Genomic DNA, 15,456 nt, shown 5'->3' on the forward strand with positions numbered 1-15,456 from the left:
ACCCTCCATGGTGCAGCCAGGTGTGACAGCACCACAACTGAACTCTGTACATCTCAATCCCTTCCAAAGCGTAATACAACATGAAACAGAAGCTCCAAGAGTGAAGGAGTTTCTGTGCAGGGATTAGGCTGGTGGGATGGCTGGAGTCGCATCCCATCCGTAAGGCTGAGCTCAGCAAGTTGCTGCTTGCATGGTGGTAAGGCTGCGCCCGAGCCTGAACAGTCAGCACCTTACTGAAGGTGGCAGGCTTGATCTGGCAGAGGAGTGGGAGAGCTGTGTGTAGGCAGCCAAGGTTTATTAGATAAATTGTTAAATTCAAATGACCTGGACACAAAGATAAGTTGCACTGCCTTCTGAAAGGCAAAGGTATTTTTGACCTGTAGAAACTTGTTCAGGTTACCAAGACATCAGTTACCACAGCAGATTTGACAGTATAACGACCACCTTGCAGTTAATCTTAGGAGAGTCAAAGTTTCTCTCTACCTAGTACATCCAATGGGATGTGCACGTTATGTCAGCGCAGCTACTGCACCGCTCCCACAGCCCTGCCACCTTCCTGCTGGGGTGCTGCCACCTCTGCTGTCCTCATCCGATCACAGCAGCACTCCCCTCCCTCGTCTGTGGTGTTCTAACATCCAAAGCAACACATCTCTATGGGGCATTTCTAAATTCAATGTTAGGCTGCTCTCATTTTAACTGGATGGGGGAATAAGGAGGTGCAGAACTCAAAATCTGTTATTAGACCTTTAAACTAAAATTAAAAAGAAGAAGAAGAAAAAAAAAAACAACCACGGTTCACTTCTCATGGAGAATTCAAAACCTTCACTGGCATGTTCCTAGGAATGTTTTTCTGCTCACAACAGTTAGTGGCATGGGACCGCATCCACCTCCAGTGGAGCACTGCAACGCTGCCTTCCCTGTGGGGTGAGATGTCATAGGGCTGCACGCACCAGTGCTGCTGTCCACACACTCGCCAGCATAAGGCCGGCAGACAGTCTGAGCACGGGGCAGGCCCGCAGGGACTCGGAGGATGAGGTGCAGGAGCAGACCTCGTAGCCGTTCTCCGAGCGGCTCTCGTCGTGCTGCCCGGGCTTGGAGCGCGCCCCAGTCCTGCTGCTGCCGGCTGCTTCTGGGGAGTCAGCCTGCATGTCGCTGCACACCAGCCAGTCCCGGGCGATGGACTGCGGATAGCCAGCCTCGGCCTCCAGCTCACTGTCCAGCACTCGCCAGTACTCCTTGCCCCTGAAGAAGTAACTTGCACCTGGGAAGAGACCAAAGCCCAGAGGTGAGATGAGCAGGGACAGTGGCCCAGGAGGACGACAGCACTGGGAGCAGCAAAGGAGCGCTCCCACCCCATGGAGCCACGAGCCGCCAGACTGGGGTGAGATGCTGGCTCCTGTGGCAGGTCCTGGGACAGGTGCATCCCCTGGTACTACAGGAATGCAGGGTTAAAAGCCCACAGCCACACACACCACACACATCCCAGTCTTGTAACAGGGCATGGTGAGGCTGCAGATGATAAACAACCTGAGCCTGACTCATCCTCCCTGCATGGGTGGCCAGTTATGCCCAACAGCATCTGAAATTTGGAAAGCCTCTGGAAACGTCCCTCCCGTGCCTGGTTTAGTGGCTGCAGTTACACTGCTAGGTTGCCAGCAAATAAACTGTGGAAGCGCCACTTTATTGTGAGTGAATGGCTGCTTTTATACACCTCCTATGACAACATTTTTGTGGTCTTTGCAGAGGGAAGGGGCCACTGAGAAATTTCATCCCTGGAAAACAAGTGCTAAGTCTGGGCAAAACACTTCCTTTAAAAATATTTTTGTCTACAATCTCATGTATCTAGGTAAAAAATCCAACAACAGATTTGGTGAAAAGCAAACCAGCAGGTATTAAGATAAAATTGCCACAAAACATCAACTGTGCTCTTTTAGTAAAATCAAATTATTAAGCACCCAGGATATTTCTGTTACCTGCTTGAATTTACAATGTCTTTTAGTGAGCAGAGGGAGCTCTGGCTCAATGCCTGCCTCCCTCTCTGCAGCTTTTAGACAGGGAAAGTGCCGGCACATCTGGGGCTCAGCGGTGCAGGCTCCTCAGACAGGGCTGTATCTCAAGTGCGAACGAGGCATTGCTTTTTTTTCTTTCTTTTCCGAACCAGCATACGGACTCACCGTCTGACCACCTCATGGCATCATCTAAAGGGCTCGGAATTCCCTTCCACAGAATGGTCTCTGAGGGGTACCCAGGGTCCATCCTCCGCTCGTGGTCATCGTAGCGCCAGTAGAGGTTGTCCTTAAAGAAATAAGTCTTGTCATTGTGGGCCCAGGAGAAGGCGGCGTCGATCCCTCCTGGCGGCAGCCCGAAGTCCGAGATGGGCCGCGGGTATCCTTCCTCCACGTTGTTGTCCTTGAACACCCAGTACCTGTCTCCTGAGGAAAGAAGCACGGAGCACGAGTGCGTTAGTTTCACAGCTGAGGCCAGCCTCCCCTGCAGACGAGCTGATGCTTTGTTATCTGTCGTGATGATCCTCAGGGTGAGCTCTTGGCACTGGAGGATGGGCCGGAGGGGAGCAGCCCATCGGGGAACCTCTGCCCTGGAACAGCGGCTGGGTTTGTGCCAGGCTGCTGAGCTGAAGGTCCCCATGGCCACACAGGGAGAATGAGCCCGCATCTCTCACTTCCCACTTCATGCTCTGCCATTGGGATGGGCTTTCTGCTTGCATGAGATCTCCCTGGGGACCTGCTACGTGGCAGCCTCTCTGCAGCACCCTGTGGGTCTCACCCAACCTACTTTAAATGTCAGGCTTTTTCCTCGGTTTTCTAGAAAACGTGAAGAGGCGCTTAAACACATGCCCAAGCATCAGCAGCAGGAACTCAGAGGAAGGGGTAATTTGTGTGCTTTGGTTTGTGTCCAGGGATCAATGAAACAGCACTGGAGAGCCAGAATGAGACAATATTTTATAGCTAGAAAGTAAACCTCTCATTTCATCTTAGCAGGCAGACAGGGCTAAATAACACATCACCAGCGGCCTCGGCGGGCTGTGCAGGAGGGCAAGGAAGCTGCCAGCCCTGAATCTGGACAGGCTGGGCGATGAGAGCAGGGGAAGGCACATCCCCATCGTCCCCATCGTGCTGCTTGCAGGGTGAGCCCATGGCCAGGCACTGCTCTGTGCACACATGGCTTTGGAGGACCTGGGTCCCCAGGCACCTGGGCATCATCTGGGCTTGGAAACGCTTCCCCGAGCACACAGGCAGTGCGGGATCCGCTACCAAGACCCAGCCCGTGCCTGCAGCCCGGCTCTCATGATTCAGCACTTCTGAAATCAATAATTCACCTGCGTTCACAGCCGAGTGGCAGACAAAAAGCAATTTCCAGCTGGGACGAGCTCAGCATCACCGACTCCTCCTACACAGCTGCTGCCTGCCTGCAGGGCCCCACGGCGGGCACAGTGGGGCTGGGGGTGACACAGAGACCTGGTGGGGGCAGCACAGGAACATGGTGGGGCAGCGGCACCAAGGGGGTTTAGCCAGCACCATGGCACATGTGGGATGCTCAGAGGACATTCATTTAGGAACCGAGAGCTAATCTCTTTCTTCCAGCTCTTGTGGAAGAAACTGGAGAGCTGCTTATTTACATAAAGAGAGGATTATATCATGTATTTTAGGAAAAAAAAAATCAAAGTAGCAGAATTAGTAAAACCAAGCTCTTCAGGTTTCATTCTTGTCCCCTCTGGCTTCTTTTCTTAAAAAAAAAAAAAAAAAAAAAAAAAAAGTAGGAAGAAAACCCCAACTCTGTAAAGTATGTGAAGGGCAGTTTCTGCTTTATTTGGTTCTTGAAAAGCAGAGATTTCAATTAGGTGTGGCTGCAGTTTATCCTAAGTGAAATTTCCCCCATTTTCTGCAGAACGTGATCCCTACGTTCTGCTTGCCCTCCCCAAGGTGTTTCCTGGCCTCAGGTGTGGACAACTCTTGGACGTGCCCCGGGAGGAGGGGGGCACCGCTGTCCCCTCTGCAGGAGGACTCAGTGCCCAGGGGGACCCTGGCACGGGGCTGCACGCCGGGGCACCCGCGCTGCTCTCACCTTTGAAGAACACGATCTTGTGGTCGCTGGTCCTCTCGTACACTGCGTCCACGCTGTCCAGGTTCAGGGGCAAGCCCCGCCAGAACCGGTGGATCTGAGCCGGCTGGAGGGAGACCAAGTGCTTATTGCGGGTCAGTCTCCAGAAGTACTTGCCTGGAGGGACAGACCGGGCATTACTGACCCACCCCGCCACCCGCCTGCACTGCGGGAGAAGCTGGCGCCGCACATCGGCAGCGGGAAGCCAGGCAGAAGGTGGGAGCTACCGGCTTCCCAGCAGCAGCTGCTGGCGCTTGCTATTCCTGGCAGCCGTTGGAAGAAATCCCCTTTTTGGGAATCCAAACAATCCTCCTGACACCGCACTACCTGGGACTCTCAGCCGGACTTTTTTGTCCTCCCTGGGGAGCTCCACGTGGCAAGATCCCAGTCAGAACAAGACGTCTGAGAACAAACCCTCAACTTTGTCTCATGTTGGTAATTGCCTGCTAGAAATCATTGCGTGTTATTTACATCTGCTCTTGCCTGGGTTCCCAAGGGAAACAAGCAACAGAAACCGAAGATGCGCCTTCGGATTTGCATTCAAGGCATTCAGCCCTTTCCCCAGAGCTGGCAGATTGTGACACCGTCTTTCAAAATTTTATGGAAATTGGATCTTAGCCTAATAATGCAGGAGGCAAAACTCTAACACTTAAACATCTGCAGAGAGGGGGTTTTATTATAATTATAAGGATTTATATCATTCCTGTTCTTCTGCTCCAGTTTGCATATTTGCTCTATCTGACTGAGACCTACAAATGAATAATGTATTCAGATGTGGTAGGAATTGCTATAATTACAGATTCTTTTTAAGAATGTTGTAAAGAAGAGAATTCAAATCTGGTGGCCATTGTATATCTATGGAAACACATGTAATTAAATAAAGATGATCTCTGCATCTCTAATTAGAAAGGCACTAGACAAAGATACATTTTTGCTTTCTTCACAAGAAATACATCCCAACATAATTCCTTTTCTAGTAGGTGTGTATCTGAGCTCCTGGGGGCTGGGTGCTCGTTGGCACAGTGGAGGAAACCCCAGCTGCTTTTGACTTTTTAGCTCTCTCCCAGCGATGGACTCAGCGGGTGTGCAGCTGCAGCCGGCAAGCTTTACATCTACATCTAAAGGCAGGCAGACTCCGGGTCATCTGTTAGTTTTGTTGAAAGCTATCAGAAAAAAAAAACACCCGAAAGGTAGCGATTGAGCTAGCAATGAATTCTTAACATGATAGCCCCGCTCTGCCCATGCTCGTGTCTTGTCACAGCTAAGCCTGCTTGCCCAAGTGCTGTGGCTGCTTGGACAGTAGCTGCCTGAGCCAGCCACGGGGGAACTGCTGCCATCAGCATGCAGAAATACAATAAAATAAAAACTCCCAAACCCCATGTTTGTTTAAAGAGCTTGATTTAAAACCATCTTCCAAGCTGGCAGATGGAGAAGGATGAAAGCCAAGTGTGAACTCCTGCCATCCCGAGCGTCTCATTTTCCATGGATGATGGGCTGAGGCAATTGCTTTCCTTAACACCAGGTGATTTTGATTCCAGCTGTGCACCACGCTATCAGTACTTCGGATGCCTCTGGCAAGATTGCTGCCTGCAAACACCCACATGGGCCAAAGTTGCTCCAAAACTTCCGAAGTTTGCAGCAAGGCACCCAAAGCAAAGCAGGCAGCGTTTCAGAAGCGCAGGAAACTCACCGCTGCCTTCAACAGGGCAAGTCCCTAGGGAGCCTGGGTGGCTGCATCAGGGGGCAGCGGGTGACACTTCTCTCCAGCTGGGCCAGCTCAGAACAAAACAAAATGTCCATCGACGGAGGGAGCTCAGCCCCGGGGCTCTGTAGGTCCCTGCCCCAGAGGCGAGGTCCCCGCTCCCTGGCCTTGGCTGCCGAGTTCCGGAGGCAGCCGCACAGCTGGCACGCGCTGACACTCTGCTCTTCGAATTTGCATTTTGGCCCACAATAAATATATCCAAAAATAGACACCGAGATGGATTTCTCTTTAGTTTTCATCTTTCTTTTTTTTTTTTTTTTTTTTTTAATCCCCTCTGCAAGACAGACAGCTATTTATCCTGGACACCAGTTCTTGTCATCTCTCATTTTCCCTTCTTCACTGTGGCTTTCTGGAGCCAGCATCTGTACAAATGCCACAGGGGAACAGCCGCTGTTTTGTGCTCCCTCGGGGGCACAGACAATACCGAGTTCTCTGGAGCTCTTGCGGGTTACACTTGCCTGGAGGCTGCTCCTCACCCCTGCAGAGACGCTTTTGCTTCCCTGCTGGATGGCTTTGGGGTCACCAAGAGGTGGCCAGGGATGGAAAGCACTGCCCACTGGGAACTCTTCCATCAAGGGAAAATGGAAAAGAAAGCCTGTGGGGGCCGGCATAGACGGTCTCTGTGCAGCTGAGGAGGTGCTGATGGGATCCTTGTCGGCAGCCGGGCACCCCGGGGACTCACTGCCAGCAAGTGTTTGCTAACACGGAACCAGATGGCTCTGTAATTGTGCGCGTGTTGTCTTTGAGCGATGCACAGCAAGCGGCATTAAAGAAGATGAAGCGTGGGAGAAGAGTTGAAGGCATCCAGGAAAAAAGCAAGGGAGAGCTCCTGTTGCTCCCTGGTTCAACCCGTATTTTGGGTCTGATGGTGCACGTCACAACGAGGGGTCAACTGTCCCAGTGCAGCTGCAGGCGCCTCTGCTCTCTCCATCCCCAGCATCTGCCAGCCCCCTAGTCTGCCCTTGGTCACAGACCCCAAAGGTCAAAGAAAATCCATTTGTGCTGGGTGAAAAAAATATCCATTTTCATAATTTGAAAATAAACTGTTTCAGTTTCACTGGATTTCTCTTCTTTTTGGATAAAAAAAAACAAACCCACTCGCTTTACCGCTCAACCTTTTGGGTAGCCCTAGCACATCCCTCTCCTCCTCCTCCTCCTCCCTCGCAGTCCCCACTTAGCTGTGATCTCTGCCCATCCACTCACAGTGCACTGTGTGTCCCTGGCCACCAGCGTCTTGTCACCTCTGTCACTGCGCTGTGCCTGGCAGGACAGAGCTGGGCTCTGGGATTTGCATAGACACTGATACATCCTCATCAGCCGTTCCCAGCCTTGGTGGATTGATTAAAGGTCTCAGACCTTTTATTTGAGTCGGAAAGAGCCAGCAGCACATGGGCCATCTTCCTGGGTTTGCAGGTCCCGCAGGACCCACAGTACTCTGCAGCCTGCAAACTCAGAGCCAATTTATCCTTATTGACCAATACTGCCTCTGCAGTGCTGTCACGTGAACGTCACCGCAGGGCTGCGGGCACGCTGGGGCCATCTCTTACCTTTGAAGAAGAAAGCTTCTCCCCTGATCTGAGCCACGGCATCGAAGTGAGTGTTGCATCTGTTTGGCACGTCCCGCCGCAGCCTGCACAGAGACAGCCGGGTGAGCGGGGGCTGTGGCCCAGGGTCCCCGTCCTGCAGCCCCCTCCCTGCCCCAAGCCACAGGCTGAAGCACAGGGGAGTAGAAGACCACAGGCTGTGTCCGTCTGGCACTCGTCCTGCTCAAGCCCAGCCACATGTGTGGATTTCCAAGGTGGGCACAAGCAAACACCAGCCCACAGACAGCTCTGCGGAAGATGCTCTCCCTGGGCCACCGGTGACCACCGCTAGGAGTCGAGCAGGGACATGTTCTTCATCCACCAGTTGTACGTGGGGAGGGGGCAGAGATGGCTCACCGCTCCCTGGTGGCACAGCGTGGCGCGGCCAGCTGTCCCCAGGCAGCAGGACTTGTGATGGAAAAGACCCACCAGCATGTCACCCCGGCACCTGGGGATGCTGGTGTCAGACACCAGTGAGAGGTGCCAGAGCTGCAACGCAGAAGGCAGCCGAGACCAACCAGAGAGACGTAGAGGCGAGGTGATGCAGCATGATGTATGGGGAAAGCCACCTGGCAAGCATCAGGCTGAGCTGCTTTTAACAAGGTGGGTGGGAAAGGTGCAGGGTATGAAGGGCCCAAGAGCTACGAAGCCCATGTGAGAAATGATGATTGATAGAGAACAAGGAGAGGATGCTGGGACCGTGCAGAGAAAAGCGGTGGTGGGTGTCAGGAAAACATAAATCTAATTTGCTGATGGAAGATTCATGCTGGGCTGCCAGCACCAGCTCAGGCACAAAGTGAGGGATGTGGCCATGAATGCCCTTCACCCTCACAGTCACATGTGGGGTGGGAAGAAGAGGTCACCACGAAGTTTCCTGCTGCTGTCACCAGACCATGGCCTCCTGCATCACAGGAGAGCTGCCCTCCTCTCTCTGGGTCCCTGCCCAGCACCCAGAGGCTCCAGCCAAAATCTGGCCACGCAGAGCCACGTGGACAAGCTCCCCTACACAGGAAGACAGGTCACCTACAGCATGGCAAATTCACCTGGCTGCTTAAACTGGACATGCACTAGGCTGGGAGAGGTGGAGGCTCCAGACTAAGGCAAAGTATCCCTGACCTCGAGGAGACCAGCTTGGTGGCAGCACTCTCACATGCAGCAGTACACAAGAACCACGTCGTAACGCCACCGAGGTCCCACGTTTGGGACACGCTGCTGGCATTTGCCATTACTGAAGACCTCACATGTAGCACTTTCCTCTCTCTTTACTCGCAGTCCCTACAGACTTCAGGCACAATTTGGATCCAAGATTTCACTGTACTTAAAGCAGTGCAGGGAGGACATTTGTCTTTGTGTCACTGTGACTGCTAATTCCTTGGGGCACTCATTGCAGGAGCTCTGGTACCACAGGCATACCAGATGTGGCACCTGCATTCATCAAAGGGTCCTCACTAGGTCCCCAGAGTGGCGAATTCAAATGGGAAAGCCCTTCTGTGATCCCTGGCAGCTGGGACACCCCTTGAGTGCAGGTGCTCAGCACCTCTGTACCACGGGCACCACACCAAGGAGGGCAAAGTGGGGTGAAACAGGAGCCGAGATGGGCAGAATGGCAGTGCCTGAGGTATTTTTTCAAGATTAGATTTTTCTACAGCCCCGTTGCTGTAGGAATATTCCACTGTCCCTGCTCTCACTGCTGCTATCCCCTCTTTGCAGGTGGGGAATCGAGGCGCAGGGAGATGAAGTGCCTTCCTCTGGGTCACACCTGGGTGGGGCAGAGCAGGAGGGGAAGGTGACTGGCTCCATCTCTGCTGCTCTCACTTGGGGTGCTCCTGGTACCCGGCCAAAACGCGTGACCGTGACCTCCTGCCTTTTCGTTCAGTGTCCCTTCCCTTCTTAACTGCCTCGCTGCTCTGGTAGTAATGTAATTTGGTAACTCCAATGCTTATTAATGAGCTAGATCCAGATCCTCCCTTAATGAGGGCATGCTGGCTGCCTGATGACACCCTCAGTGTAAGCAGTCCTTTGCCAACTCAAACCTGTGTTGGAGTCAGGCTGCCGGTCCGCTTGTTCCAATATTCACCCCCACAGGTACATTAGGGAGTTGCTCACCGTGGAAAGATTTAGGTAACTTATGCACGCACAAATCAGGATCCTGCAGAAGTTTGATTAAAATTTCAGCAAGGATGAGTTCACCTAAGGGTGATGGGAACAAATTGCCATTAACAGAAGTCAAATTTAAAGTCTTAGGGAAAGGCAAAGTGTTCCAAGATAATGCAGAATTTCTGGACATGCCTTGAATGATAAGAATTAGCTAATGAATAAACAGCAACTGCCACTCTTCGCTGCTCTTAACCACTTCACTTGTGGTCTGGCTGGCCAGTGTCCACACACCCTGCTAAAAAAAGCAACAGTGTACGCAGGAAATGACTGGGAGATGTGAGGGAGAAGGGGCACTCTGTGTGTGTGTGTTTATCAGATCACGAGAGGTCCAGAGGGAAATAGCAAAGACAAGACCCTGGTGTGGAGCTTTGCTGTTACATGTGACAGTAAGGAACATCACCGACAGCTGAAAAGAAATGAACCAGACTTACGGGACAGTGGAGCGGTTCTCTGGCAGCTCTGGCAGGATAGGATGGTCATCAGGTTTGCTCCCTTCAGGCTTGGCCGTGGGGGACACAGACTCCCTGACTCCTACGTGTAAAGACAAGCAGTAGAGGGGAACGCCGTCCTCCCCATGAGCCCACTTACCCCAGAAGACGTCTGTTCCAGTGCTCCCTGGGGCAGAAATGTGCTGCAGCTGGGAGAGGGACACAAACTTACCGTAGAGCTGCCAGATTCGGACTTTGTCCTCGTAAGGCAGGTCGTACTTCAGAGGATCCCCCACTGGACCTTGGTAGTAGGGTCTCATGATAGACTCTATGGCAGAGACGTGGGTCAGGCCGATGGCGTGGCCAAACTCGTGGACGGCTACAGCAAACAGGTCCATTCCATGGGCGTCTGGAAATAAAGACATAGCTGAAATAAAAGTCACTCCGTGCTGAATGTATCGGGGGTTTGGGCAGGCTGTAAGAGCAGGAATAGGCATATGTTGAAAATACTGGAAAACAAGGTTTTGGAATAGGTGAAATATGAAAAAGAATTTGTCTCCTGTTGGAAAAAGGAAATTGAAGTGGATCATGGAAAATGGAAAGCCAAACAGCAGCCCACAGTGTGAAACCTCAGCCCTGCGCAGGCTTGGGGATCACCCCTCTTGTTCTCACATCACTGATGATGCCTAAGACTGGGCATCAGGGAGAGTTTATTCAGCAGTGGCACCTCCCCAGTGGCTTTCTTCTCAGCCTGGGCTCTCTCTCTGTTCCCTTTTCCCCAAACAGATTCTGGTCGGTGCATCCCTACCACCCTGCTCCGGGCTGGCTGGGCCAGGCACACATACAATTGCTGCTCCTCACTGCACAACGGGGCCCCGCGGAGCTGCACCAGAAGGTGGCAATGACGTTAAGTATGGCTCTTACCAAGTTCACAGCTGCAAGCAGTGTAATAAAAGGGCTGGAAAAAGCTGGGAAGCCAACGTCTCTGCAAAGCTCATGATCCTGAACCCTGTGCAGTGCTTTGCTCTCCCTACTGGGCCTAGGGCACTGGGGGATATTTTTGCTGAAATCTGCTTTTTTCTTGATGACTATTATTTACAGTGCCTGTAAACAGCTGGGGTGTTTATAACCTGTCCTGTTTTCCCCAGCACCAGGAGAGAACAAGACATATGCTTTCTGACATTTTAATGCCAAACTGACAACCTTGGGGGATATTTTTATATCACCTACCGAGCTGTTATTTTTGAATCACTGGGGAGAACAAAATAAATAAAAGATGAAGGTTGGATAGCTCTAAGACCTTCAAAACAGAGGGCAGCTTTCTCGCCATCGGGGTCACCCCCTTGTCCCTTGGTGGTGCTGAGCCCGTTCCCCCACCTGAGTGTTTCCCAGGTGGGTGCACCCACCAGGCACAAAATGAGCACTGCTTCTTACTTAATCACCACTAACACGCCTGTTATGGCAAGCTCCTGGACCTCAGTGCTTGCCTCTGCTCTATTTGTCTGCAAACAGAGCCGGTGCTTCCCCTGCCTATTTTTTCTCTGTAGACTGCAGAGCCCTCACCAGGTAGTTCAGCATCACTATACTTTAAAAACAGAAAACTGAGGCATGTGGCAGTGAGGCCACCCAAATAACAGAAAAGTGGGAGAATGCAGCCCCCATCTGAGAGCTCCCATAGTCACACACACACCTGCAGCCTTCCAGGTCCCAGAAAAGCCATGGCCTGCAGGAGGGTGATGGGAACGTACCCGATGATCGGAAGGTCCAATATTCATCATCATCAAAATGAGTGTCTCCTGCTGTGTGATGGTCTCCGGGGAAGAAAGCATGTGCCACCGTGCCACCTGGCCCGTCGAAGGGGTAGCCGTCGTTGTGATCTGCCTTGGAGAAGTCTATCTGGATGTCAGCATTGTTACCTGCCACTTCATGGAAATTCAGCGGGGTGATGTCGCTCCAGACCTTCAGGGCGTAGTACATCAGGGCTCGAACCGTGTCGTGGCCCAGGTGGGACTCTTTTGGGAAGGTGCGAACTCTGAAAGAAAGGATAGGATAAAGAGAGGATAGGTCAGGAGCAGAAATTAACTTCTCTGAGGACCACCTGGAAGAGCTCTGCAGGTGCCTGGTGCATCGGTGAGGTAGCTCTGAAGTGCTCCAACATGCTTCATAGATGCGTGTTGGCAAGGCTCTGAACCACTTCTCTTCCAGGGCTATGAGGATTTCAGAGACTGAGTTTGGGTCCTCTGGAAATACCGATCCCGTCTGACACACCAGATCCTGCTGGCCCAGAGCCCCGTGGGTGCCAGGATCTGACTTTCTACAGCCTTTGCACAACGCGCAGGCCCCTAGGTTTTCTTGCAACAAAGCAGATTATTGCTCATTCTTCCTACACGCACATGGAAATCCAGCAGAGATTTGCTGCCTCCATATATCTCCCAGTAGGTCTACTGGCAGTATAAAATGTACTCCAAAACCAGGACACTGCCAGCAATTTCTGAAACTGCAATCCATAACAAGGAGGAAGAGGAAAAGATGCATTTTATATAAACCTCATTCAAAACCCCTCCAACTTCTTGCCTGCAGGAGACAGACCGATGGCACGCTGTAATTCAGAAGCTCCTGCCTTGCTTCTTGGTGGAAAATGCATTGCTTAGCTGGGGCTTACCATCCTAGCGCCCTCACCGAGAGGCTGCATGGTTTCTCTGTATTAGCACAGCATCGCTTGATCCCCAGCTCTGCCTTGCTCTGGAACAGAAGCCAGGTGGGACTAGCAGCGTGCTGGCGTTTGCCCTGCAGCAGAGCATTCAAACCTCCCTTTTGTTCTGTGCTGGCATGAAAAAAGCTAACGCCTCCTGTACAACCAAACCTTGAAAAAGAATTCCTAACACTGTTGATTTAACGCAGAGGGTGAAAAGACAAAGATGCAATGAGGCACCTTGGCTTCTAAAAGAGTATGTTTGGATAATCTTTCATTGACAGTTTTGACAAAAATAAACACTTTCCAGGGAAATATACTGTTAACTGAGTAATTATTGACAAAAGACAAATCTGCTGGAAAATTTCTGGCCAGCTCTTCCCCAGTAATAATGGCCACTTTATTTCTTGTGTACCAGCACACCAACCAAAGTGTTCATGAAATATTCATGGCCTGACAGATTTTAAAAGAGGAAGCAACAATTATGATCACCTCACTTGCCCTCTGCATAATATAGCTGGAAGAACATCACTCAGTACTACACCCCAGCATGGAGAAATGACCTGACTAAACCCCTAGAGGTAATTACAGGTGTCAGAAAGGGATGTCACGCCACTCAGCTCTTCTGACGAATAATGATTTGGGTATTGTTAGGCACTATGGATCAGTGAAGGGGAATAGGAATGACTCACTGGTTGAAGTTGGAGGCTCATGATTTCATGTATTTGCTTCCTATCGCATGCCCTCAGAGCTGCAGCCCCAGGTGGGTAACACCTCCTGACCTGGCCAAAGCTAGTGAGCATGAAATTCGGGACAGAGCAAAAACAGACATGTGAGAAGTGCCAAATTCTGCCTAATGGTTTCTTGGATGAGCTTGGGAAGCCCAGCCTGGAGATGCTGGGGATGAAATGGGAAATCAGGCAATAGACATCACAGCCAGAAGAGCAAAAATTGGGCATAACTCTGCCTTTGCTGTCTGTAGGCAAAGAGGGTGCTTTACAGCTAAAGTAAGGCTGTTTGTATACACATAGCACCGGATAATCACAGGACTTCAAACAAAACACACTGTAAAGCAGACAGCACGGTGACACAAACAGCATGAGCATGGGATTAGACAAGACACTTGTCAGGAAAATTTTTATTTACAGAGCAGACTGCCAATAACTAGACGGAGAGCATGGTGCCCGCTAACACCACAGCATATATGTGCTATTGCTGTAATTTAAAGTGCCATTGTGAACCTCTGCAATACAAAAAAGGTTACCTGGTTTCCAGATATTCCTTAACTAAGTATCTTTGTCTTCCAGAAGAGTACTCTGGGCTTCATTAAGCCCTTTACATCCCTTATGTTTACTGAACAAGTAATTACATGCATAACGCACACTCTGCTTATTCTAGGAATTAAGACCTCCTCTCCAAGACTGTGGTGCCCAGGGCAAGGACTCAGATGTGATGACATTATCTGCTCTTTCCTCCTCAAGCCTTGCTCGACCTTCTACGGCTGTGGAATTAGGACAATTAACCTGATCTCCATTGTAAAAGGACAGTGGATGAAAAGCCACGTCTAAATAGACAAACATGATTCATATTCATTCCAATCCCTGACACCAGAAATGTTAGATTAATGAATAAACAGGATCAACACTTACTTTGCTTCTTATAAAAGGTCCTGCACCTCTGAGCTGACCCATTTTTATTAGCATGCTGCAGGTGTGAGTGAACCCCCGCCCCCACATCCTTTATTCATTACCAGCATTATTTTTCATGAGAATCCCATCAGAGTTTGCAGCTCAGTATCTGATTTGATTGCAGGAGCTCTGCTAATTGCTTTCAATGAGATTAAGAGAAGACTATTATACTGATAGGACATTTGTTGGCATTGCATTACCCAGTTCCACTGAAAAGGAGGCACATTTCCAGCACAACGCGAAAGCACACAGGGCTAAATAAGCACCCTCCCACCTTGATTATTATTATTTGCAGCAAATGGTGCTTAGGTACCCAGTGGAGAGCAGCGTTCCTTCTTCTCAGATGTTAATCCCTCCTGAGACTCCCCTTACAGAGCTCAAATCTCGGGTAAAAGCCTGATTTGAGTAATCAGAGAGAAACCTCCTTCCTCCAGCTGGTGTCTGCTGGGCCACCAGGGAGGCACGGAGGACGAGGGCAGCAGGGCAGGCCAGCATCAGCTCACCGGTCCCTCCCCACACCCCTACTATCCTCTCTGCTCTGTGCCAGCTTTGCAAACCCCTTCCCTGTGGGAACTGCAGGCTGTGGATCAAGATTTCCGGCTGCTGCCCGTCCATCATGTATCCCTCTTCTCCTTCTCTTGTCCCATCCCAAAGTAGCTTGGGGTCCAAGCTGGTTACAAGCAGAGCCCAGAGAGGGCTGGTCTGGCTGGCAGCTATGGAGGGCCAACCATACCAATGGTTACTTTGATTTCCAGGTTCCCTTTTGGACGTTGTCCTCAAAAAGACGAAAGTCAAAGAGTATTAGAAATGTATGAGAAATCAATTGCTGGTTAATGAAAGAGCTCCTTCATGTTGTGCAGCCCTAAAACTTCAGAGAGATTGAATAAATGCTGATAACTACCAAACACAGCAGGTCATGGATTGCCTGACAAACCCAAATTGATTTTTTTGAGGACGAAGGAGAGGTAATTGACAGGGTGGACACCTGCAGGCTCAGCCATGACCCGGTGCTACCCCAGCATGACAA

General features: G+C 50.9%; 1 protein-coding gene across 2 annotated transcripts in view; it reads right to left on the reverse strand.

Annotated features, from left to right (window-relative positions):
• Positions 1–278: 278 nt before the first annotated feature.
• MMP17 (matrix metallopeptidase 17) overlaps positions 279–15,456 on the reverse strand; it is a 50,013-nt gene continuing 34,835 nt past the window's right edge. For both annotated transcript variants that reach the window (XM_032199199.1, XM_032199200.1), the window contains exons 4-10: positions 11,798–12,081; positions 10,282–10,458; positions 10,053–10,152; positions 7,429–7,511; positions 4,084–4,236; positions 2,175–2,432; positions 279–1,261 (exon numbers count right to left, since the gene is read on the reverse strand). In XM_032199199.1, the coding sequence (XP_032055090.1) occupies positions 933–1,261; positions 2,175–2,432; positions 4,084–4,236; positions 7,429–7,511; positions 10,053–10,152; positions 10,282–10,458; positions 11,798–12,081 (1,384 nt within the window). In that variant the 3' untranslated portion in view covers positions 279–932. The remainder of the gene's footprint in view (positions 1,262–2,174; positions 2,433–4,083; positions 4,237–7,428; positions 7,512–10,052; positions 10,153–10,281; positions 10,459–11,797; positions 12,082–15,456) is intronic.

The sequence above is a fragment of the Aythya fuligula genome, chromosome 17 (genome assembly GCF_009819795.1).
Source record: "Aythya fuligula isolate bAytFul2 chromosome 17, bAytFul2.pri, whole genome shotgun sequence".
In the NCBI taxonomy this organism is placed as follows: domain Eukaryota; kingdom Metazoa; phylum Chordata; class Aves; order Anseriformes; family Anatidae; genus Aythya; species Aythya fuligula.